General features: G+C 26.1%; 2 protein-coding genes across 5 annotated transcripts; one reads left to right on the top strand and one right to left on the bottom strand.

Annotated features, from left to right (window-relative positions):
- Positions 1-22: 22 nt before the first annotated feature.
- On the top strand, positions 23-21,050 carry LOC132933487 (lanC-like protein 2). 4 transcript variants are annotated; one of them, XM_060999758.1, is made up of 10 exons: positions 23-180; positions 1,545-1,692; positions 7,993-8,220; positions 8,868-9,019; positions 9,104-9,245; positions 9,320-9,463; positions 10,630-10,812; positions 13,467-13,613; positions 14,678-14,777; positions 17,152-21,049. In XM_060999758.1, exons 2-10 carry the CDS (start codon positions 1,567-1,569, stop codon positions 17,220-17,222), a joined length of 1,293 nt encoding a protein of 430 aa, XP_060855741.1. In that variant the 5' UTR covers positions 23-180; positions 1,545-1,566; the 3' UTR covers positions 17,223-21,049. The 4 variants fall into 4 exon arrangements, with proteins under 4 accessions (XP_060855741.1, XP_060855740.1, XP_060855743.1 ...); XM_060999757.1 differs by having other exon boundaries at positions 23-166; positions 17,152-21,048; XM_060999759.1 differs by having other exon boundaries at positions 52-1,364.
- Positions 21,051-21,788: 738 nt separating this feature from the next.
- On the bottom strand, positions 21,789-25,973 carry LOC132936652 (uncharacterized). The gene is made up of 2 exons (XM_061003408.1): positions 25,605-25,973; positions 21,789-23,318 (listed from the first exon to the last, which is right to left on the bottom strand). Exon 2 carries the CDS (start codon positions 23,312-23,314, stop codon positions 21,968-21,970), a length of 1,347 nt encoding a protein of 448 aa, XP_060859391.1. The 5' UTR covers positions 23,315-23,318; positions 25,605-25,973; the 3' UTR covers positions 21,789-21,967.
- Positions 25,974-26,327: the final 354 nt, after the last annotated feature.

Below are 26,327 nucleotides of genomic sequence, written 5' to 3' on the forward strand. Positions count from 1 at the left end.
TTCCGAAACCGGCTATCTAATCTATTCATTTTTTTAATTCTTTTACATTACTATTTACTACAACAGTAGGTAAACAATGCACCATCGTAGGTTGTAATACATTTTATAGTCACTGAAGACTGAAGAGTGAAGAAGACTGAATCACGACCGCCACTGCTTAGTTTAGGTAGTACTAGTCGGGTATGAAATCAGAAAATAAATGCATACCACCTATACGGCTATACCTACATTCGTGGGTGATTAGTAGGGTTCGGATTTGAATGCTATATAGTCAGTAAAAAAACCATTTAAAATGTGAAAAAATGCAAAAAAAAGCATTTAAATTTTATATAATTAAGCAATTACTTTTTAAATTTACTAAACAATCAAATAGATTTCAGTTGATTTAACTAGTTAGTATTAAAAAAAAAAATTAACTCCATGTTCTTCTACCTACAAAAACGATATATGAACTTGCCTTAATAAATACTTTATCGATATCAATGATATTAAATCCCATTAAAACTAATTACAAACATGGCATCAACAATGCGTCGTATTCACAAGCTCTTATCGATTTATTCTGTTTATATGTATAGAAAAATATCTGCTCGATTAATATAAATGCAAAAAAGACATTTATGGGTAAAAAAGCAAAAATTTCACCCATTATCTTAGAAATTGATGGAAACACATACTTATTTAAAAATTATTTTTTTATTATTACTTATCCAAAAAAAAAAGACATTTACCTTCAAATCCAAACCCTATTGATTAGATACTGATTTGTGGTGTGTCAATCGTGTGCAATATACTAGGAATATACTAACTACCTACTTATTCTTTTAAGTACCTATTTAATTTATGAAACCGTAATTGGTAACAACCTTACATTCACTAAATTGTAATATAATTTTGTTTATAATGTACATTACCTACCTATACAAATCATTTTTATTTTATTTATCTCTTTTTTTTTATTCATAATTAAGTCTATGTATGTATAGTTAAATAAATTATATATAACATTTTTATATCATTGAAACTTACATGACAAATAAGATCTTAATTGTCATGGAAACTTAAAGAACGCTACATACTCAAATATTAAGCCGCCTCTCATACCTAACTAATTTAAATTTTATCATTTTATCCATCATAAATTACTTTATTCCTTATTATATAACTAATGGGTAATCTAACTAACATAATATTAACTATTTAATATAATAGTTTTTTTCTTAATACCGATGATTATGCATTTTAATGTTATAATTTTTAAATGTTATGAGTTGCAAATATTAAATTGGTTATTCGATATTGAGTAAAAATGTATTTTTTAACAAATACCGATTGCAGTTTGACCAGTATTTTAAAACATTCAGGTGAATGATTGTACAAATTGCAATTAATAAGACTATTTATATTACCTGCAAGAGTATAGATATTATGATTGCAATGCCACTGGATCTGAAAAAAAAAACGTTCAGCTTACTAAAAATTTTATAATTTTCGAATATTTTTCTTATTTGCATACACAAATGTTTTTAATTTATACATTTTAGTGGAATAATTTACAATAAATGTATGATGGTGGACAAGAAGAAACCCAATCAGCAGAACCCTGAGCCCTGCAGAAACTACAAAAATGAACTGAGTTTACTATCTGATGAGAAAGCGAATGAAGTAGTGGGAAGATCACTTAAAATATATGTAAGTAGATTAACTGCGTGTTTAATACTTATTTTGTATAAATCTAATATCAATATGTTTTTTCAATTTTAAGAAAATCTATTATTTTGTCTAAAACCAAAATTAAACATGTAAGTAAAGTACCTACCTGCTTTAAAATTGGGTAGGTATTAACACGTTTGCTGCGGATGATGCATATTGGCTTCCTTAAGCATTGTTCACATATGTTGGCACTAAAAGACATCATGTAAATTATTATTCAATGCATTATAATTTAGTCAGTGTTACAAATAAACTCTATATAAAAAACATGGACAAAAAATCCCCGTCAGCTAAAAATATTATTTATTATAATTTTTTTATAAAAACAAATATATAGGATGTAACAGAAACACCTAAGAAGTGAATAATGAAAAATGAATACTAGTTAAACAATCATGAACATTATTTGAATAATAAATAATTTATTATTTACTAATGTCAGAAAATTCCCAAAAAAAAATAATTTGAAAAAACTGATTACATTTTGAATAAGTTTATTCCAAAAAAATGTTGATATTTTAAGAAATAAACTACTCGACTTAATTAAAGGTTTTCACTATAACATGTTTTTTAAAACTAAATTAAAAAAAGGTGGACAAGTGTTTGTCGCTCTGCTATACAGTACTGTTACAAATTGGTCGCTGTAATTGATTGTGTTAAATTTGAATTCAATATCATTGTATAAGAAAAACAATTCTGAGCAAAGACCGTCAGCCAGTTTATAATAAAACTAAGTATATTTGATAATATTTTTGTGAATAAAGTAATTTATATATAACCTATTTACTTAGAACCTTGTTTTAAATTTTCAAATCTTAACTATAAAAGTTGGACATTTTATAAATTTTTAACTACAAAATAATTTTTAAATTTTAAATTTGATACATTTTGTTCTAAGTTTTCATTTATCTACTGTTATTTGTTTTTGACACTAAAATTTTACAACAAAATAAGAAAATCGCTACATAAGAAATTGAGTGAATAGAGTGAATATCCAATGCTGTAAAAATATGAACTTTAAACTCTCATAAAAATTTAATTTGACTTTCTTGTAGACAATTTTTATTTTTGATTAAGGTAGACAAACTTATGAAAAATCTTGTAATATATTTTAAAATTTTAGATTTAAGAAGAAAAATTTTTATGATTTCTTAAATCTTAACTCAAAATAATTAGTTCGTGATTTTTCTATATTTTGTCAAGATTTGTACTTTAAATGCTTATAAAAAAAAAATGTGACTGGGTTTTTAATATATTTTAAATCTTATTAGGAATAAATTAGGAACCTTATAAGCTTTTTTACCCAAAAAATAAAATTTTATCGACATTCCTAGAAAAATAAACTAAAGAAATTGGAAGCTGAAAATGTCTGTAAACGATTAAAAACAAATCAAAATCTTTTGAAAACTATTGAGAATATTAAATTATTGGTTCTGAATGCACCAACTAGATTCACTTTCATGATTCATACAAGATACTTTTGAAGAAAATCGAAATAGTTTTACTGCCCTGCCCCAAACGGTGATGACAGTCATAAAAATAAACTAACCCATCATTGTAAAATCCATTCATTCATAATGTTTATCAGAATCTAAAATGTATGTTGAAACTGAAATTATAGTTAGGTATTAGGTTTCTCAAAAATTATTATACTTCTACATAAAAAAATTAATTAAAAAGGTTAATTTTTATATAAATTAAAATGTTACACGTGGATATGAGGTTATCCTCATACCAATATAAGTATGCTAGTATGCTACATTCGTTTTTATTAGTTAAAATGTACTGTCTAAATTGTATAGATATTTAATTTTTTTTCTAAGCATTTTGTCTTTTATTTTTATTGCATAAATCCTATAGTCTATCGTCACTTTAGCAGTGGTGAAAATGTATAAACCATGATGCATGGTGTATGTTTCAGTACCTACCCACTCTTAATACTTTGATATAATTAATATTCGACTGTAAATGTTTTATTTTATTTAATGTTATTGCTTACCATTATGCATCCAAAAAAAAATAAATATTTCCTTGAAGTATATGTGCCTAGGTATCATAAGACCCTGTTCACCCCTGTTCACCACTGGAGCCTAGTGTTTCCTAATAGGTGTGCATGATAACTAGACCAACGGTTCTAATCACCTAAAAACCTATAACCGAAAAAAAGATGCAATTAAAATAATATTATTTTTATAATATAATTTAATGATATAATAAATAAATATTGTTAATATAAATTTAATATTTGTTTTACTATTAGAAATTAGTAATACAGCCGGTTGAATTAATTTTTCTCAAAAATTTGTGTTTTGTATGTCATTGTGTGTATACAATATAATAATATACTTTAAAAGTTTAAAATACTCACAAATAATATGTTTAAACTACAACAATATACCTAACTATAATCATTATTATTTGTTCAAAATTTCAAATATCTAATTTCGTCCAAATTTGAATTTAAAATATCCATAAAAAAACTATCTTTAAATAATATATTTTTAGATTTTTTGGATATGAACTACTTAATATGACAAATCTTCAATTCTAAGCTATACAATTTTTAACAAACAAAATAATATGTTAGTTTTATAGATTTTAATGAACTTTATCAACATTTGAACTTTAAATGATCATAAAAAAAATCTTGTTAATGTATCTTTAATAGTTTTCAACTGCTATTATAACTAATGAGGAACCTTGTATTACTAGCAAGCTATTTACAAGCATTTTGAACCAACTAAAAATATTTTATTAACATTTATAAAAAAAAAAACTAAAAGGAAAAATATTTTCTACTTACTCAAAAAAATTCAATTTTTTTTTAAAAATTTCAAATATTTCAAGTATTTACAGTTATTTGTTTTTAATTACAATAAATTAAGAAATGCATTAGTGTTATTCATCATTTATGGGTGAACATAAAGAGTGTACAGAGAGTGTAAAAAATTGTACTTAAAACACTCATAGAAAATAAATTTGACTTTTCAACACTTTTTTTTTGTTAAATGTTAAAAAACATATAAGGAATCTTCTATTACATTTTCATGTTTTTTTACTGAGCGATAATTTTTTTACCGACAATGTAATTAAATAAAACCCAAAATGTCTTATGCCTAGAAAAAGTTCAAAAAGATAAATATTTTAAAATGTTTCTCATGTAGGGAAAATGCAAATGTAAATTTTTTTATAAGCATTTAAAGCTTAAAATTTACTAAGTCCAAGAAAAAATGTGTCATTTTTTTCTAGTTAAAATGTTAAATTATCATACCTATGCCTTTGAAATGTAATACAAAGTTTGTTATAAGTAGAAACCGGAATTATATGCACAAAAAATGTACGAAATATGCGAAAATATGCAAACAAAAATGAAAGTTTAATATATTTATTTAGTTTTAAAATGTATACAATTCATTAAATAATCTATACTAAATAGAAAAATGTATTCTAAAATGTATTTACAATATTTTTGTACGTTGTATTGAACTGCATTGAGTTGTAATTTGAACATTCACTCGTCTAAACAAAAAGTCATGAACGAAAATCAATTTAAACAAATGCAATAGATTTTTAAGATATTTTTAAATTTACCTGGGGAGTTACAATTAACTACTAAAGACTTGGCTAGATTTTCAAATAAAAATGCACGTCGGTGTTTAGCAAATATGTCCTTGAATCGAGAAAAACTTCGTTCTACATCCGTTGAAGATATCAGGGCATACTTAAAGTATACTAAGTCACTGCTTGAAAGATCTTCTGGTATATTGTTCGTTGAGGTATTTTCTCCAGTGATAATTTTAAATATATTTGATAACTGTCGAAATCAGTCATTTTTTTTCAATGACATTTTTAAATTTTTTGTATATTTCAACACCATTTGCACAAGATACTTTTTTAAACTTATTCTCAATATTTTCAACAATTTTAATGGAATCAGCTAACGGAAGACATTGCTTTTCTAAACTCGTTATGGCTGCTTTTAATATTCCATAATTTGAATAAATAAATACTAAATCGGCTTTCAAAATATTTTCTTCCAACATTATTTTTTTTACTTTTTCGATGCATATTGCGTCCTCGGCATTTAATTGCTGAACTACATTTAATATTGGTTTAAAATGTTCACAGTAATACATTGCTGTCTCCAACCATGTTTTCCATCGTGTGATAATAGGTGAAGGAGGTAAAGGGACATCGGGAGCTTCTTTTTTAAACAGTTCAACACGTGAAGGGGCTTTTAAAAAAACTTTTTTCATGTTTGCGATTAGTTCATCTACTTTTGGAAAAAGAGAACGGATTTTTTCTGATGTCCAATGTAGTCCATGAGCAAGACAAGTGATGTGGATCATTTTGGAGTAAAATGCTTTTATAGCATTTGCTGTTTTCACCATGTATGGCGCAGCGTCTGTAACGAATAGTAATACATTATCGTGTTGTATACCACTCGGCCATAAAGAAAACATTGCTTTGTCGAACAATTTACTAATTGTGGAATGGTTAGCTTTTTCTAAAACGTTACACGAAAGTAAAAATATTTTTCCGGATGTATCGACTTCTAAAGTACCAATCACAACATTTGCAATGTATCGGCCAGTAGCATCAGTTGTTTCATCTATGGACACCCAAATCTTCTTTTCCATTACTTCATTTCGTATTTTATTCATTGTGTCTTCATAACATTCATCAACGTATGTTTTTCTTAATTATGAAACCGAAGGTATATATCTATATCTTTACTTGTATATTTTTCAAGAAACAAACGAACATGTCTATTTCCCAATTTTTCCAAAGGGATATTTGCTAGTCGTAATGTGTTGCATAAATCTTTGGTGAACATAGATTTGTCCGGTATATTGGGCAATAATTGTTGAAATTTTGATTTATTCTCATTTTTCCTTGAACCGCACGGATGTGTTTATTCGTTTTCAAATGCTGTGTAACAGTAAATCGCTTTACACTATTGACTTTAATCTCACATACTTTACAAAAAAGAATTCCCCCGTCACATGCAAAAATATTTTCTCCAAATTCAGCAACATATTTACGAACAGACGATTCTACTTTTGAGATTTTAATTTAAGAAACACAAATAGTCGAACACTCGAACAAATACACAATATCGCGAAGCACTGTCGTATAAAAACTAAACCATTAGTCCATTAGGTAGGTACTAGTTTTTCGTTACCAAGTTTTATCGTAGTAATAAACTTTATCTTATCTTATTTCTTATTTCACTCGTTATTATAAATCTTATAGCCCATATCAAATTATACTTCATGATACACTGAATTGACGTAAGTCTTCCACATAATAATAGTATACTTCATACTATTTTTTTTTTATATATGCATTATATTTCAGAAAATTGCTGAAATATGCACAATAATTTAAAATGGTCCAAATATGCAAAAATATGCCAAATTTAATTTTGCATATCTAGCTACTTTTTAGATAAATAGATAGAATATGCAAATGCATACAATTCCGGGCCATGTTATAAGTAGTACTTTCTGAAACCTAAAAATCTAAAACTTATAATAGCACAATTTTATTTTTTAGACATTTTAAGTTTAAATTTGGAAGAAATCAGATATTAAAGGATGAATAATGGTTTTGGTTTTATTGTTGTTGTTTAAAAATATAATGCGTGAAAGTTTGAAACTTGTATATGTATTATTAAATTTTGTATACACAGTGTCATTTGAAAAATATTTTGATTAATTTTAAGCTATTGCCTATTTAAATTATCATGAATCTATTTACACAGTTTTACGGTAAGTTGGGTTTGACTCAAAAATTAATAATTATAATAGCCGATGTAAATATATACTATAATTAATTCAACTTACTGTATGACTAATAGTAAAATAAATTACTATAATCGAGCAATTAATGACAAAAATAAATTCAGTTATAATGTATCTTTTAGGCTTTGACGCTAGAGCTGTAAAATAACAGTTAAAAAAAATCCACATATACCTATATACATTTTAATTTTAAGTGATATTAAATAATCATAAGATAAATTGAACATTTTACAATTGTAGATAGTTTAAAATTAAAAATACAAATTTAAATTTATATTCATACTGTAGGTAGAAGGTTACCTACCCATCAATTATTATTAACGGTAAAAGAGTGTAATTTTTTTATAACTTTAATATACAACAAATTTTTACTTTAATAAAAAAAACATCAATCTATGGATTTTTTAATAATTATTAACCTATAAACTGATTTATTTGATATTTTACTGATTGTGAATATATTATTTTTCAGTATGTTGTAGAAAGTTTAAGAATCACTAATACATTTGAATACAAAATCAATGAATTTGTTGAAGCTCATATGTATATCATAGATCAAGAAGTTCAATTGTTTTTAAAAAAACCCAAACCTAATGAAGATGAACTTACTGTAGAGTCCATATATTCTGGAATGGCTGGAATTGCCTTGCTATACAATTTTTATGCTAACAAAACACAAAACAAAAATAAAACTATCGAGGTTTGTTTGGCCAGTTAAATAATAATATTTGATAATTATTTTAAGTTATTACTACTTATGTTCTTTAAATTAATTTACTACATTACTATGATTTAATGAGAATAAAATTATTTACAAACATATTTCTAAGATATGAATAATATTAAAATGATTTTTGAAATCTCGTATTTTATATAATTAACTATTTTTCAATTTGTTCTTATTCAATTCCCTCAGTGTTATCTGGAACTTGAGTTATTTAATATAATTAACTTATATTAAGTTCATAGATTCGATTAAATTAGAATATGTATTTGGATATTATAGCCTTTGTTTACTGTAGCATATGTTATGTTATACTATTCAAAATAATGGAAAATGAACTTATAGACTAACTCTAATTATTATCATTTACTTAATATTTCTCTTGCACTAAAACCTGCTTTTGTGAGTATGCTAAACATATATCATATTTGTAACAAGTTTACACTATTTACCTGTAATTTAGAAAACTAACAACCTTGGCCTAAAGTGAATTTAATAAAATGGTTACCTTGTATCTGTAATGTTTGTCATGGTTTTTATATTATAAGTTTTTCTTACCTGGGCAAGAATTTGTTATATTGTCAGACTCTGTTTAAAATTTATTTTATATATTACATTTATAGGCTAAGCTGATCATCGAAAAATGTATATCAATATTAGATGAAAACTCTGATAGTGTAACATATTTAACTGGGAAATCAGGTATATTTGTAACAGCTACTGAAATTTATCGAGATCTTGGTGATATTAAAAATGCAAAAAAAATGATTGAAAAGTATTTATCATGATATATACTATATTTTATAATTTGACATTGTTTTAATATATTTATTTTTTGTTTTTGATTTGGTATAAATAGAGTTGTGGATCTGTTGCCATTAGCATTGAATCAAAAAATGCCCGATGTTTTACTTTATGGACGAGCTGGATATCTATACTCTTTACTAATACTTAAAAAGCTTGGATGGGAGGACCCAGACAGAGATAGACTAATACGCAAGGTAACAAATCAAAAATGTTATGTTTATTTATTTTGTAATTTACTTGTACCTAGTAAAATGTATGAATAAAACAGGTTGTGACATCGATTTTTAACAACGGTATACAGACATGTGATAGAGATAAACCAAGAAGAACTTCTCTCATGTACAAATGTCACAACAAAAAATACTTGGGGGCAGCTCAAGGTTTATCGGGTGTTATACATTGCCTTCTTCTAGTATGTTTTTATTAAACACCTACGTAGTCTTGTAAAAAATACTTTTTAAATGTATTCAAGTACAGGTACTGATACTTATTTTGAATAACATTTAGAATACTTATTTGAAAACTAATTAAGAGGACGCTACACGGTCATTTGTCGACTTCGTCTTACAAGTGCGTTACATAGTAAATTTACGTTCAGGAAAACATGATTAGCTCTGTTAGTTTAAAAATTAGAGTGAATCGACATATTATCAAACTTAATGGCATGTACATTATCTGGGTTTGTAGGTGGGTTTTTTACGATCGTTAAATTTTTTAGTAAATTATGCGTATATACTATAGCGTAAATTAAAAATGCTCATAACTCACTTAAAAACTGAGCTATTGTAAAAAAACTCACATACAAACACAGATAATGTTCTTACCATCAAGTTTCATAATAGGTTGATTCACACCAATTTTTAAATTAATTGAGTTAAACGTGATCTGTTACTCGTAAATTTGTTATGTTATGCACATGTAAGACAGAGACAACAAATATCTGTGTAGCATCCTTTTAAAAAAAGTATTAGAATTCAAATACAGATATTTAAAAAAAAGTATATTTTATTACTTTCAAATAATTTCAAATTCTGGAGCAATTGGATTTTTTTTTATACCAATCTATTTTTTTGTCAAGGGGTTTGGTTGTGTATAAGTTGCATAAAATAAAATATATATATTATTTAATTTTTTAATTTTATTAATTTATTTCAGCCAAATCAATTACAATTAAATAATTAGGTACAGTAAATTACATTAATAATAGCTGATATGTATAACAACTATGCTTTAAGTTCATACCTGGTATACGGTAATTATTATTATATTATGTTCTCAGTTTTTATTTTTTTTTATTTTACTGTATTGAATTGAAAATAAAAAATATATAAACTAAAAAGAAAAAGTATTTGATATTAAATTTAGATACTATAAGAAAGTAATTAAAATACTTTTTTTCAAAAGTATTACAACTGTAATTGAGTGCTTAAAAAGTATTTAAATACTTTTAGTTAAGTACTTTACAAGACTCCCTACATTTTATCATGGTATTATAAAATTAAGTATGTTCGTCATTTTTTTTTTTTATATTGTTCCTTGTCTCTAAAAATTTTAAAACTTTATTTTGTATGTTTTAAGGCAAAAAGTTATCTAACAAAAAGTGAACTGGACGATCTTATTAAGCCAGCTCTTGACTACTTATTGACACTGAGGTATAAATCTGGGAATTTACCAGTTTCTCTGTGTAGTGATCCTGATCGTTTAGTTCAGTGGTGTCATGGTGCTTCGGGTGTCACACACACTTATGTACTAGCTTACAAAGTAAGAAACGTTTAAATGTATATATTGCAACACAGTGGCGTAGCCAGGAATTTTGTATGGATGGGGCTAAGTATACATATATAATATGTCTTTTATTTACACTTTTATTTTTTTATTTATTGTGATAAAATTCTAAGGTCAACATAGTCAATGGGGGAGGGGGGGCTATAGCCCCCTTAGCTCCCCTTGGCTACACCACTGTCGCAACAGATTTTACTCAAAATTATAGATACTTGGTAGTATTCCGAATAAATAATTGTTATTAATATAATATAGTACTATTTTAAATAATATTTTTAGTATGTTTTGTAGTATTAATTCTGTGTGTAATTTGATTTTTGAATATTTTTTCAAAATATCACTTTTTAAAAACAAAAATAATTTACTATACAGATTGAATTTTAATTACGCTCTGTGTTCACCCCATTTTATGCTTTATTTATGCAAATATTCAAATTTTGAATTTTGGAATTTTGAAGTGTAATCAAAAAATATTGTAAAAATATTTTATAATGACGTTCAAGAGACCAAGGTTGTAATAACCGATAGTCATAACTACCAATTAAATTTTACATATAAATTTACCTATGCATTTTTCTGGCTCTTTGTTATAAAATCTGAAAATAATAGACTATTTTCCTTAGTATTTACAGTAGAATAACTCAGAAACTTTTCGTTCAAATATTAACTACAATACGTCAATATTTTTAGAAAAATCATCAGATTCACAATTTGCATTAAACATGTAGGTTCATGTTTAAAAAACCATAATTTGTAACGCCACAGGATTTTTCTTAAATATGGTGAAAAATATAAGTATATGAAAATATTGTCATTAGCTAAACTTAAAAATTGCAAAAATCAGAATTTGAATATATGCATGGTTTAAACATAAAAATGGGGTTAGCATACATAAAAATTCATCCTGTATATTACCTACTAATACTCTTAATTATTTTATGTAGAAATGAAAATGTTTTCATATATTCCAGTGTGGTGTAAAATTTTCAAATTTTTCGACAGGGGGGGGGCTATGCATCTAACACTGATTAACAATTATAATAAAGCCAGATTGTATGCTTTTTATTATTTTATTGTAAACTATGGTGTGCTAATAATATTTTTTTGAGCTTAAAATTTAAATAAATCTGAATACTTTTTATACTTTATTTGCTTATTTCAATAATTTATAATATTAATATATTAAAAATAGGTACTATTATTTATGAAATTCAGATGAATTGTAAAGTATACGGCTTGCAAATACCCAATTTAATACAATTAACACAATGTTATTCAAAATCATCAGTTTAAGTAAAGTAATGGTTAGGTAAATTTGGAAATTGTTGTCCAGTATTTTATACAACTTAATTGTTGGACGGACCCATATATCCATTTGAGGGTGTTCTATTATAATTATTTCTATTTCAATAATTACAAACAGATCATTTACAATTTACTAATCTATGAAGAATATTATATTTATATTAATTTATGAAATGTTCTTTTTTTTGGATGTGAGTGGTTTTTTTTTTCTGGTTTATGTTTGAACAACATCTATAAAAAAACAACCATATAATATGACGTATTATATATTAATTTTATTATTATTTTAATAGGCTAAGCCCTTTTTAACATAACTGTTCTATGTACAATTTAAAATGAATTAAAATAATAATAGTATGTTATATTATATATGTGGTTAAATTAACATTAGCCAAATATAAGTATTGATAAACTAAACATTACTTGAATAAACATAAACATTCTAAATCTACATTCGCGTTTGTCATTATAGTAGGTTTTAGGATTCATATAACTGTAAAAACTTTTTAAAAATTTAATAAATGCACGTAAATATGCACAACAAATATCAAAATATGCCTTTAAATAATCAAATATGTTATTATTAAATAGGTACATTGAAAATTATTGTATTATCTTAGCCAGCTTTTGTTTTTTCATTTATTTCTAAAAAAAAACAAATTTAACTGTAGATTAAATCAATTTGAATATTTGATAAATAAAAATATTTTTGGTTAATATGTACATAGGTACTCTCTAATTTGATTTGAATAATGAGAATATTTTTTTAGTTTTCAAACAAAAACTCGCGTCAGTTGTTTATAACTATTGTAAAATGTAAACTTTTTTCATCATCTACAGAAGAATATTGAAATTTATAATTTCATTGGTTTGTTTTCTATTAAAAATTGAATTTCTAATTTATTTTTCATAGAATTTTGCGCTTATTTACTGTTTTTTTTAATAATAATATTTATTTATTCCTTTTAGTCCCTAAATATGCAAAAATATAATATATATAATATCATATAAAACAAATGTATAACTTTTTGAAATGTGCATAACTAAAAGAAAATTATATGAAAAAGTCATAAACATCCTTACTCTAGTTATTAGCCTTAGCACTTCATTTGGTAAGTAATTGGGTGTGATATACACATATTAATATATTTTAAATATAATAGTTATAGATACTTACTACTATTGATTTTATAATATAAAATATATAAGTATATTTTTTGTAAATTATAAAATCGTTAATTACTTATAAAAGGTTCTGCTCTTCTGATGATTTATGATAGACTATAATAATATTTACGTTTGAATAATAAGTTATGTTTTCAAATAAGGTTTTTCTAGATGAGAAGTACCTTAATGCAGCAGTACAATATGCTGATATTGTATGGAAACGTGGTTTATTGACTAAAGGATATGGATTGTGCCACGGCGTTAGTGGAAATTCTTATGCTTTTATGTCATTGTTCCAATTAACTGGAGTAAGTTTATTAAAATACTGTAATTATACTGTTCTAAGTTAAGTGTATATATGTAATACATGTATGTGTATAATAATGTATGCATGGTCTATTGATAATAGTAACATTGTAAAATAACAAATATTAATGTACCATATTTTTATTTTTACTTTGATGTTTAAAGTTTAAATAGATATGATAAACACAGTATAAACATGAAACTTGGTGGCCCTAGGGGCCTAGTAGTCGGGGCACCCATAAACACAGATATTTAAATATTAAATAGCAAAAGTGGGCATTAATGAGTTAAAAAGTTTATTTTATTTTAACTTTTTAACTTGATAGTCACTTTTGGGTTTTAATTAGTGCTAGGTATCTTAATACTGCTAACTTAACTTAATTGTTTTTTTGATGAACGGCAAATCGTCGTTGAGTTAATTTATTTTGTTTTTGATTTTGTTAGTACCTATGTCAAAAAAATATTTCCGGTAATATTTAGAGTAAATTGTTTTTTGGTTGAGTGATGAAAAACATCAATGTAGTTAAATGTACTTGTGTGTAGAAATATACTATAAATACCACATATTATAATATAGTTTTAAGTAAAAAAAAAAATAAAGTAGGCTAATTTTATAAATAATTTATTATTCCATAAATTCTGTTAAGACATATTTTTATATAAACGATTGCTTTATTTTGATAGATATTGTTGACATATTTTTGTACGGTAATTTAATATTGTTTGAATCTAAAATTATAATGGACATTTACTACCTATTAAAATTGTAATTAGTTTATTTTAAGTTATAATTGTTGTATAATTATATATTCGGTATGTAGGTCTTACAATTGTTGTGCTGTACTGAGTGTACTTCTAAAATTATGTAATATATGACCTACACTGTAGGACCTACAGACCACAATCATGTTGTTTATTTAAGATTTACCAATGCTATATTTTTGACAAAATTAACTATGAAGTTATATTTTATTAGATGTGATATGTTGAATAAATTTGGTTCAATAAAATAAAAAGTATCTATTATTTCAACTTTATTAGCATTAATAAATATTATTTTTTACAGAAAACTAAATATTTATATCGAGCTGCAAGGTTTGTTGACTGGTGCTTGACAACCAACCGTCAAAATAGAATACCTGACAACCCATATTCAATGTTTGAAGGTATTTTTATATTTATATAAAATGTTACTTATTAAATTGCTTAATCATTTTAATTGTTTTTAAAAAAATATCTATGAAACTAAAAAATTTAAAAAAATGTTTTATCTTTTATTAGTTAAGTGATTTATATTCAAGGTTAACTTTATCTTGTCGAACACATGTATATCTAAGTCAAAAACAGTTTATTGGAAATTTTGAGGAAACTAGAAACTTTCTAAAGTAAAGGAACAAAGCTAGTGACTTCATTTAAATCTATTTACATAGTATAAACCAGGCATGCCCAACCCGTGAAAGTATTCCAACCGGCCCATGACCGTTTTATACAATTAGAAATTTCTATTGGTATAAATAAATATAAAGATAAAAAATATTATGTTAATAAGCTTTTAAGAATTCCATAATACCTTATACATTTTAATAATAATAATAGTATATATTTTATCAAAATTACCGGTATATACGGCCAACAATAAAAATAAAAATTTTTAATGTGTGTCCCGTAAATTGAAAAAGGTTGGTACGCATGGTATAAACTATTAGTATTGTAGTCATTGTTCATAATATTAATCTTTTTCATGGATTTCTCTGTATATAGTTTATTGACATTTATAATAACTACGAAAAGGGATAATTAATTTATTGTTGTATATTTTGTCTAATACTATCACCATTGTTATCTTTTTTACAACTGTACATTTTTGGAAATACACTAGAGATCTGAAGCAACACTCTTTAATCCCTTCTTCTGTGCACCTTTCTGGTGTAACTGCAGATAACCTATTAAGCTCAGCGAATCTATTCTCCAAATTGTTTTCCTCAGTTTTCAAGCCCTCATTGCACTTTTATACTAATAATAACAATGAAAAAATGTATACATATGATCTTCCCTCTAACTGCTCCTTCTTATGTGATTAAGTACTTTCAGCTCTTCAATCGCTCAAAGACAATTATTCCAATGGACCTGATAACATCTCTGCCAGATTGCTCTATAACTGCCGAAACTTCCTGGCTTTCCCTCTATTCATCCTCTTTAGACGCTCTTTAAGTGAAGGAATCTTTCCAACTGTTTGGAAAATATGTTCAATTACCCCTTTCCTAAAATGTTGTGACCCCTCCAATGTGTCCAATTATAGGCCAATTCCGATTCTTCCCCACCTGGAAAAACTTTCCGAATCCATTATTTACTGTTCCATTAAAAGAAGTCTCAACTACATTATCCACAATAATCAACACAGCTTCAGACCAGGAAAATCCACCGTCAATAACAGCTTAGCATTTACCTCTTACATTTTGGACAATCTGAAAACTGGTTCTCAAGTAGATGCCATATTTACTGACTTTAAGAAAGCCTTTGATATAGTAGATCACGGTCTTTTAATAGATACTATTGATAATCTCGGTATTGGTGATCCTCTTCTCTCCTGGTTAGAGTCCTATCTAACATCAAGAAGACAATTTGTCTCCTTCAATGGAATGCACTCTCTCTCTGACTGTTGTTTCTTACAATCCGACCTTGATACATTTTCAGATTGGGTAAGCCGTATTAATCTTACACTTAACATCATTAAATGCCACGTTATGTCCTTCCCACGAAGGAATTCACTTCTCCACCACTCCTACTTCCTTAATGGTTCACTTCTTAATTGTATATCTCTTATTAAAGACCTAGGTATATATCTCACGCCTACTCTCTCTTTTGACCACCATATCAATATTATAATCGGTAGAGCACTCAAAATATTATGATTTGTTAAATGTAATACCGCCAACTTCACATCTAGCTCTTGTCTCTGTATACTGTATTACTCCTTAGTTCGCTTCGTTTTAGAATATGGAGTAGTGATATGGCACCCATACCTGGCGCGTGATGAACTGAGAATAGAGCAAGTACAAAACATATTTTTATCCTATGCTGCCTTCAAATTAAAAATTAAACATCCCATACATGATTACTCACTCATTTCCTCGAATCTTCAAATACCTTCTTAGCCTCTCGCCGCGCAGGGGCAGACCATAATTTCATGTTATTGAGGATCTCTAGATTTTCCTGAATTTCTTTCATCTATCTTGTTCCGTGTTCCTTCTCACTCTACTAGAAATCATTCGCTTTTTTAATTACCATACTTTCGCACTTCCTATGGATTCAACCACCCACTCCACAGAATGTTACGCAGCCTTAACTCAGACTAGTCTTTCACATTTTTGTTACCTGATATTTATTTCACATATTATACTATATTTTGTTTTCTCTATACTACTAGTATTCAATTGTTTTTGTTACATTTAGTTTCACCAACAAATTATTGTACTTAAATTAATGCCTGTCACGGCGTAAATCAATAAAATAAATAAATAAACATTTTTATTTATGCAGGTGTTGCTGGTGTTACATATGCTCTAATGGATGTGCAAGATCCCATAGCAGCCAATATACCAGGATTCTAATTTTTCAATCATTGCAGATTACCCATATTTTTACGAAACAATGTTCTGGTCCATACAAGCTGCCCAAGCAAATGGTATCTTATAAAACAATTTTATTTATATACGTTTTAATATTATTTAGATACTATTCATTATAAAATACTACAAGTCACTCAACGACATATTTAAAACTGATAGTTTTATATTTTTAAATTTTTATTCTTCATGTCTTAGTAGTGTTTTTACTCATGCAAACATTTAAGTTATTTATAGTCTATGGTGTATGGTGTATCGATGTCCTCTTAATAATACTTAATTAATAATATTAATGGTTCATTAATAATCATAACATTTTTATTAAGACTGGTCACATACTGTAGTTAAATACTAGTATGTAGGATTAAATGTACCAACAACTTCTAACTCTTTAACTTACTTTAATAATTCTTAAATTTAAATTAAATTATAAAACTTTTATAATATAGTTTATTTCCCAGCTATCTAAAATTAAATTAGTTTAAACAATGTACTAACGTTTCCAGCTTTGCCTTACCATAATACGTGAATTGTGTGAATGTATGCATTAATGTGATACATTGATTATTGAGACTTGAATATGTATAACAATTAGGGTTAGGATGTTTATGCATTAAAAAATGAATAAATATGTACACACTTATTGACAAAAAAAATTCTAAATATTCCATGAAAAAATTGAAAAATATTCATTTATTACTTTTATATTTTAATTATATAATGAAAATTAAAGAAGGCTTTTTAAAAAATATATATAATTATTATTTATAATTATAAATACTTATAAATGTCTTAATTAAAAGAGTTGCATTGAACAACAGTAGTCTGTTTTAAATGTTTGATTGTGTAGTGTGTATGTGCATGTATATCTCTGAATATCATTGTAGTATTTCTGACAATGAGTCAGTAGCGTCATTTCAGTTTTAGGGGGGGGGTGGGGGGTGGGGGGTCAAAATTGCTGATAAAACCATTATTAAATATATTAAATAAAATCGGTCGCTAACAATTACATTACATTTGCATTTTTATCTCAATACAAATAACCTTCTTACATAATTTTTATACTTACTAGTTACTATTACGGTTATCTGGTTACTATCATAGGTATAAATAACCTATTTTTGTTGAGATATAACAATGACTAAATAATTAATACAATATAATATGTAGAGGGATACCTAAATATATTACCTATTAGCTACTATATGAATGCCCAAAACAAGCCCACTACCCTGGCCCTCTAATGACAAGGGAGGCAAATTCCCACTCTGCCCCCCACCAAATGACGCAGCTGCAATGAGTAAATGATAACTTTTATATGATCTATATAAAATATAGATATTAAAAACTCAGATACAGTTTAAAGTTAATTAAATTTTTTTTTTTGATATTTTGTATTGAAAACCAAAAAAAATCCAAAATATTATGCACTCATATGCTAAATTTAGGATAACATGCAAATATAAGTAAAATAAAATGTTGGTATTTGAATCTAGACTATCATAAAACAAATTTCTATCAATAAAACGTGCATAGAACAGCCTAAAATAAAACATACAATATCATAAACACTCTAACCCTAATGGTATTAATAATTTTATTTTACTTATTTTACTTTACTTTATTATTTTTATATTACATTATAACAAATATAATATATATTTTAAAATTGTTAAGAATTATAGCTATAATATATGAATACGCAATACACATTTATTATTATTATTTATTTTTTTAATTAATTGACAGACTTGTATAAAAGTAGTACAACTATTATTTATAACCTTGACTGAAGTATAATAGTGAACTACAATAGTTTCCTATTCAAACTCCTTTGTTAAAACAATTAACTTTTATGATTTATCCAATAGGTATAATTGTTAAATTAACTATTCCTATTATTTTAATGTGTCGAAATTATATAATAACACATAGAACAAAACTTAATAGTGCCATAATATTATATATATTTTTTAGTTTATTTAATTGTACTTATAAAATGAAAGTCACATTTTTTTAACGTTTTGATTTTAATAGAATAATGTTCATGTCATAAATTATAATTTATTAGCATACATTTAAGTTTATTTCGTTGTTAATAAAATCTAATCAATAGTAAAAAGAATTTTAATGTATTCTTAGACCATTATGATAGTGAAGGAAGCTTATGAATTATTTACTTTATTATTGCTTGTATTTTGAGGTTGTTGGTAATGGACCAATTCAGTAGACAAGTCATTAAAATATATAAAAAGAGTATTTAGTTTTGTTAGAATTCAGTTTTTCAAATAAAGATTGAAGAATAACTTAAAGTATACTTAATTTTGTTCTGTTTGCATTTAGTTCTACGCTTTTGATTGAGTTGTTTTTTAAATTGTATTTTATTTTTGACTTTTAAACTATAATTTATGTATAATACAAAATTTATCTATTTGTTTTATTTTTTTAACTGTCTAAATTAACTAACATTGTTGTACATTTTGAAAGATTTACATAAAAAGTATAATATTACTAACCGTGTTAATATAATAATATACATTTTTATTAATATGAACTTATGGTTTAAAAAGAAAACTAAAATTAATTTAATTTTTCAATTCAGTTCAATTTATATTTTGAAACTATTTATTATCTAGTGTGGGTGCTCTGTACTAATCATAAACAATATGTTCTGTGTTTTTCCTATACCCTGCCATAGGTTCCCTAGTGCCAATATTGTTCAAAAGAGATAGCAAATACCTGACACCTGTCCATATTATGGTGGTTCCAATGATGTATGGCAGCAGTTCTTAACATGTAGTTATTGGCGCTTTTGAGAGGGGGAGGGTTATCTTTACCAACATCTTTCTGGTCATACAAACATACACAATATACGCAGATAATAACTCTAACTATTATTTTTATTAAATTATTATAGATATTTTTGGATTGTTTGTAATGAAAAAAGAAACTTTTGTGTAAAAACATTTCCAAATGTTATAAAAAATGGAATTATTGAATATACATTTTTACTTTCATCAATTCGAGAGTCTGTGGCTTCAAAGATTATTTTTACAGGGGTCATAAAAGGTTAAGAAACACTGATCTTTTCCAAAAATTTTGTTAAGTATCTTTGTTAAACTTTTCTATCTTGCTCACTGTTAGTAACTAATAAGTATTGATGTATCAAGTTGTATGCTATATTTTTTGAACAATTTCCTCCCCCAAATTGCTCTCTAAACAGTCAACACTCAATCCATATCTTTATATTAGGTCTATGGTATTTTAAACCATTGAGTTAAAGCTTGATGAAAAAAAAATAATAAGGGTATTAGATACTATAAAACAATAAAGAAGTTCCATACAACTATATAAGCAATATTTTTGTATCTAAGTGTTTGTATGCATTTTATGCAAATAATGTACATATTTATAATGTTTAAAATTAATTTATTGTATAATTTTATTTTGTTTTTGTGTTTCACTATTTTATATCTATTTAATTCTAGACATCTTAGACTTATTTATTTTATTGTATCATTTATTTTTGGAACTGTGTTAATTACTTAACATTTATTTATTTTAAGAACAAGCATTTTTCATAATTTTTGTAACTTAATATAATATGCTTAATTAATACAGAAGTCATATTTTTTGCTTTATTTAATATTTTAATCATAAATTAACTAATTGCTTAAAATATAATAAAAGAAAATGTGATATTGAATATACTAATGTTTGTTACTATTTATTTTAATATTAAAAAAAAATATGTTCAAAAATTACCTAAGCCAGCCTAAAAACAATTGTATTATTGTGTAAAATAATATTGTTTTCAAGCATCTTCAATAAATTGCTAAAATATATATTTTATTGAAAGTTATTACTGTAATTTTTCGTTATGTCGAAACTCAAAGGGAACAGAAAAAAGTTTGAGATATTGAGTTTTTTGCAATGGTTATTTCAATTGAGTTTGAGATTACAAAAAAGTAATTGAGATATCGACGTTCAACATAATAAGAATCTACTGTATAAACAAAATATTCTGTATTAGTGTACTAGGTGTTAAGTTTTATTATATGAATTAATCTATCTTACCTCTCAGATATTAAAGTAGACTATAAATAGATATTATGTAAATATTTTAATTTAGTAACTAGGTACTTATACTATCTACAATATTTGCAGTATTACATATTCAAAGGACATAATATTTGAAGAGGGGGTATATGGAGGCAAGGGGATGATCCCTCCGTATAGTCTCTCCAGTCTAGTAAATTAAGTAATATTACATGAACTGTGGATTACTGGAAATGGTGGATTAGGTACAGTAGGTATTACTTGTTTGTATATAAGTTGTTAAATTAATATACCTAACAGTTATGAACTTAGATATACTAAATGTTGATATGACTATACATTTTTGTTTAATTTAAAATAAGGTATATTATAATAATCATGGTCCATGAAAAATACTTCAAGAAAGTTGTTGTCTCTTGTGTAATGTGTTAAACTAGTCTATTGTACAAAATTGAAAATGTAAGTTAGCAACTGTGTTCATACCTAATTCTTTTCTTTTCCTTAAAACTAAACTATCTGTAAAATAATCGCTTATATCGCGATTCATGTCGGGTACAGTAGATTTGAAATAAATTAAATCAGGCATTGGCATAAGAGTTAGCACAGAAATCGATGCTTAAATTATGCTTAGCCTATTAAATAACACCAGTATAAAAAGAAAACAAATGTTTTTATTTTAATAATATACAAATACCAATGAGTAACTCTTTTAAAGCAATGTCTTGGGCCATTTCAGAATTTGTATCCACACCACAACCGTAAACATGAGGGTATACATCAGTTAAAGCATAAGTACACCAATAATAATTATTAAAATTCGATTTAATCTTTTCGGTTTTAAAAATGAAGTGCATATTTTTACTTTCAGTGATAATTTTCTTAAAAATGTTATAAGGATCAGGTAAATCTAATCCACCATTTTTTAAATACTGATTAACAACCATATTTAATGTATCTGATTTTTTCCATTCAGTTTTTTTAAGAACCAAATGATAATCTTCGCAGGTTGAATGCTTGGTTATAGATTTTTTCATCAGCCATGATTTCGTATTGAGCTTTCCTTGGGCTTGTATGGAGCCTGATACGTTCTGACACTTTTCTACTACAATGTCACAGGACATTAAACTGTTTACCATTTGAAAAGCGGCTAAATATTTGGCTTGCTTTTTGGTTTTGCATGTTGCTGTTTCAATCATTTGACCTGCATGACAACTGATAGTAAATAGTTTATTATGGTCTTGTCCTTCTTCTTTAACTAAATTATACTCAGGCAATTTGATATTTTTATGTAAACACATATCAAACAATTTTCCAATATAGTTAAGTTTAATATTTTTATCATATTGAGGGATTGCACACTCATTAAAATCAGTATTCAATACCTGAGGTTTATCATTGATAATTTTTTTAAGAAGATTTGAGGCTGCCAAAAGCTTGGCTTGTTTTTTGGAAATCGCTTCGCCCTCAGCTACAAATTTATCCAGATTCACAGTATATTTAAAGCTGACTATACTTAGTGAAGAACCATTGTGTATGAGAGTGTAATGAGGTACAAGGTGATTTTTGGCTGCATATTCATTTAGAATAGCGACTGGATGTTTGTTTGATGAACTTAAGTATGCAGACATATCTTGTTGATCTACTTCAATGGCTCTATTCATTTTTGTAAAAAAAGCGTTTTGTTTAATATTGTTATCATATGGAGAGATTGCGCACTCATTAAAATCAGTATTCAATAACTGGGGTTTATCATTGATAATTTTTTTAAGAAGATTTGAAGCTGCCAAAAGCTTGGCTTGTTTTTTGGAAATCGCTTCGCCCTCAGCTACAAATTTATCCAGATTCACAGTATATTTAAAGCTGACTATACTTAGTGAAGAACCATTGTGTATGAGAGTGTAATGAGGAACAAGGTGATGTTTGGCTGCATATTCATTTAGAATAGCGACTGGATGTTTGTTTGATGAACTTGAGTATGCAGACATATCTATTGGATCTATTTTGATGGCTTTATTCATTTTTCTAAACAAAATTAATAATAATAATGAATTAATAAGAGTCATAAATAACAATTTATTACCTACCATATAAAAATTAAAAATGTTATATTAAATATTTTCATTGTGACATTTTTTTATTGAGTGATTAGTAGAACATATTTTTTTTTATACAATACTTTTTTTTAGTAATTAATAATAATTAATGATTTTTAATTATAAATGTTGTAACTTGTCATTGCAACTTCAAATATTAGATTTAATTGACCTATTATCAAGCTTAAATGTAGGAACATTACCTGACATATGTGTTCTCTCGTTGGTTGTTAACTATACTTTAATTTTTAAGTGAATTATGAGCATTTTCAAATATTAATATTTTATATACTCATAACTCACTTAAAAGTTAAAATATTGCAAAAAACCAATGAAAGAACACAATGTATAATGTTTCTATATTTAAGTTTGATAATAAGTAAATTTACTCTAATATTTAAGCGAACCTAACAAAATTGGATCTGCAAGACAAATATTTTGGTTTAGTATGCATTAGTAAGTCAGAGACAACAATTAATGCTGGTGAAACATTCTTTTAAGTATTAATAATTAATACTTAAGAGGATGTGGTATCCGAATTTGTTTAACTCTCCTTTACTTATAGATGGACCCTGTAAATTAAGGTCGGTTCAGTGATAAAGAGGGTTGGTGGTAGTAAAAACTATAACTTTAATTTACTATACATATATATTATATAATTGTGTAGATCAATCACTCAGTAACTTAATATTTATTAGTGTCCAATACCTCTACTCACAATGCACAATGTTAGTGATAGGTATAGATTACTAATAGTAATACCGAGAGTAATACTATTAAGGCTCTTAGTAGTTAGTTGAGGTATACATAATCCATTTTATTCTAAAACAGAATGGTATTTTAATAAGAACACAAAACTAATACATTGTTTAATTTGATTATTTCCAAAACTATTTCAGTAATCGAGTTATGGCTACTTTTTTTTTATTGAACATATATGTATATATTTACAATCTGTATTTAAATGTTATATAATAAGTAAATTTGATGAGATTTGATTGGGGGAAGTCATACATGGTGGTACCTTAAAAGTTTGACTACTTAAGTAACAATTATTTTAATAATACTACTGAATATGTTTGATAAGATCTAGAATAAAAGTTATAAGTTATAACAAAAAAAAAAAAATTAATTAATTAGGTAAAATATTGTTAAAATATACAATTGTAAAAAAATCAAACCGTCTATATTTGTATAGATACCTACTAATAACATATTATTATCTATGTCCTGATTTGTATTTGTTATAAGTTATTTTTATAGCTAGTTATACATATTTCCACCCTGGACTTCAGATTTTTTGATGGTACAGAATTTTCCCCCCATGCACCAAAACATAATAAATCAAATTTTAGGTTTCTATTATTTAAAGATAACAGATTGAATATACTCTACAGTCGTGTATACAGGCCCAGATTAAAACCTACCAGTGAATTTCTAATCTATAAGTAACTGTTGTAAACTCTTTTACTTAACAAAACAAATTTTTTAAAAATGATTTGTAATTTGTATGGAAAAAAAATAATTTAATAAAAAAATAAAACAACTTGGATGGTGCATTGGTGCACTTAAACTTGTGGTCAGTCACAATTATTTGTGTTGTAGCTTGCACTACTTATGGCTTACCCAGGACTAACTTTGGATATTTTGAACTCTATTTATTTATTTTTTTTTGTTTATATCTATATATATTGTTTATATCTATAGGTTATATTATAAGTTACATAATGTTTTATTAATTTGGTTATGTACCTAAATATTAAATAAATACATTTTATTAATATAGAGGAAATGTCCCTGATTTGAAATTTGAAGACATTTAACTAGATAGCATACATGCATATACTTTAACTTATTTATAAATTCAAACAAAAATATTGAACGACCCTAATTTAAAAAAAATATGTTATTAGCGTTTATTTTAAAGAATAATTGGCATGCTCGTGTGGGGGCCCCTGCGGACTTGACTTACAACTTTTTACATTTTTTCTTATACCTAGTTTGTTAATTACAGTCTTGGTGCCAAAAGATACTCATGTTAAAGAACATAAAAATAAACACAAAGTAAACATAGGTAGGTATATAGGAAAATACATAAGGGTAGCAATTATTAATGTCACTGAAAATTATTTATAATAGTAGTATTAATTTAAAATCGAATATCGCGTCGTAAATAAGTTATTGCGTATAATATGTTGTTGAATTAATTATTTACCTGATGAATAAATAAAAACAGATGTACGATCAGCGTCTTGAGTTGGATCACACAGTTAGGACGACTCCACGACAGGATTGATAAATGGTTTCTTCGTCCGTTTGTAGACGATGAAAAGAAAACAAACAGTTCTCGATAGATTAGATATTCGAGTCCAGTGTGCAAAGGCAAATTATGACGAACTATTCATGAATTAAATTAATAAATAAACTACCTCTAGTCCTGGACCTACTCGATATGTTTATTATCTAATTTGTCATGGCTCATGACCATGAGGCAATTGATATTTGATAATGACTACAATAACTGTTGCTGAAAAGACTGCACGAACTAAGATAAACTGGACCACAGGTTTATAAATATTTAATTCGAAACATACTCCGTATTTCTTAATAGGACGCGACACCCGCATGCGCATGATATAACTAACATTATTATAGTTATATCATGCGCATGCGTAGTTGTCTCCGTCTTACAAATGTACAACAAAGCAAAAAACTGTTTTGCGCGGGACAGAACCACTCCATTGGTATTTATAATAGAATTACCAAAATTCCACAACGCATAGGGAACAACTTTATCTGTGTTTTGGCGTTTTTATTATTTGGTTGAAATGAGTAAAATTAAAGTTATCAGTTTGTAAACATTAGGATTTTTTTATCTTTTTTATTAAATTTATTGGTAATTGCTACACAAAAAAAATAAAAATGCCACGTCACAGAT

The sequence above is a fragment of the Metopolophium dirhodum genome, chromosome 1, assembly GCF_019925205.1.
Source record: "Metopolophium dirhodum isolate CAU chromosome 1, ASM1992520v1, whole genome shotgun sequence".
In the NCBI taxonomy this organism is placed as follows: domain Eukaryota; kingdom Metazoa; phylum Arthropoda; class Insecta; order Hemiptera; family Aphididae; genus Metopolophium; species Metopolophium dirhodum.

Excerpts from the sequence above, each read along its gene's own strand:
- LOC132933487 (XM_060999758.1), top strand. The coding sequence starts at position 1,567 with ATGATGGTGGACAAGAAGAAACCCAATCAGCAGAACCCTGAGCCCTGC. Across the intron at positions 9,020-9,103 it reads GCAAAAAAAATGATTGAAAA|AGTTGTGGATCTGTTGCCAT; the intron begins GTATTTATCATG and ends TGGTATAAATAG. Across the intron at positions 9,246-9,319 it reads GAGATAGACTAATACGCAAG|GTTGTGACATCGATTTTTAA; the intron begins GTAACAAATCAA and ends TGAATAAAACAG.
- LOC132936652 (XM_061003408.1), bottom strand. The coding sequence starts at position 23,314 with ATGAATAAAGCCATCAAAATAGATCCAATAGATATGTCTGCATACTCA.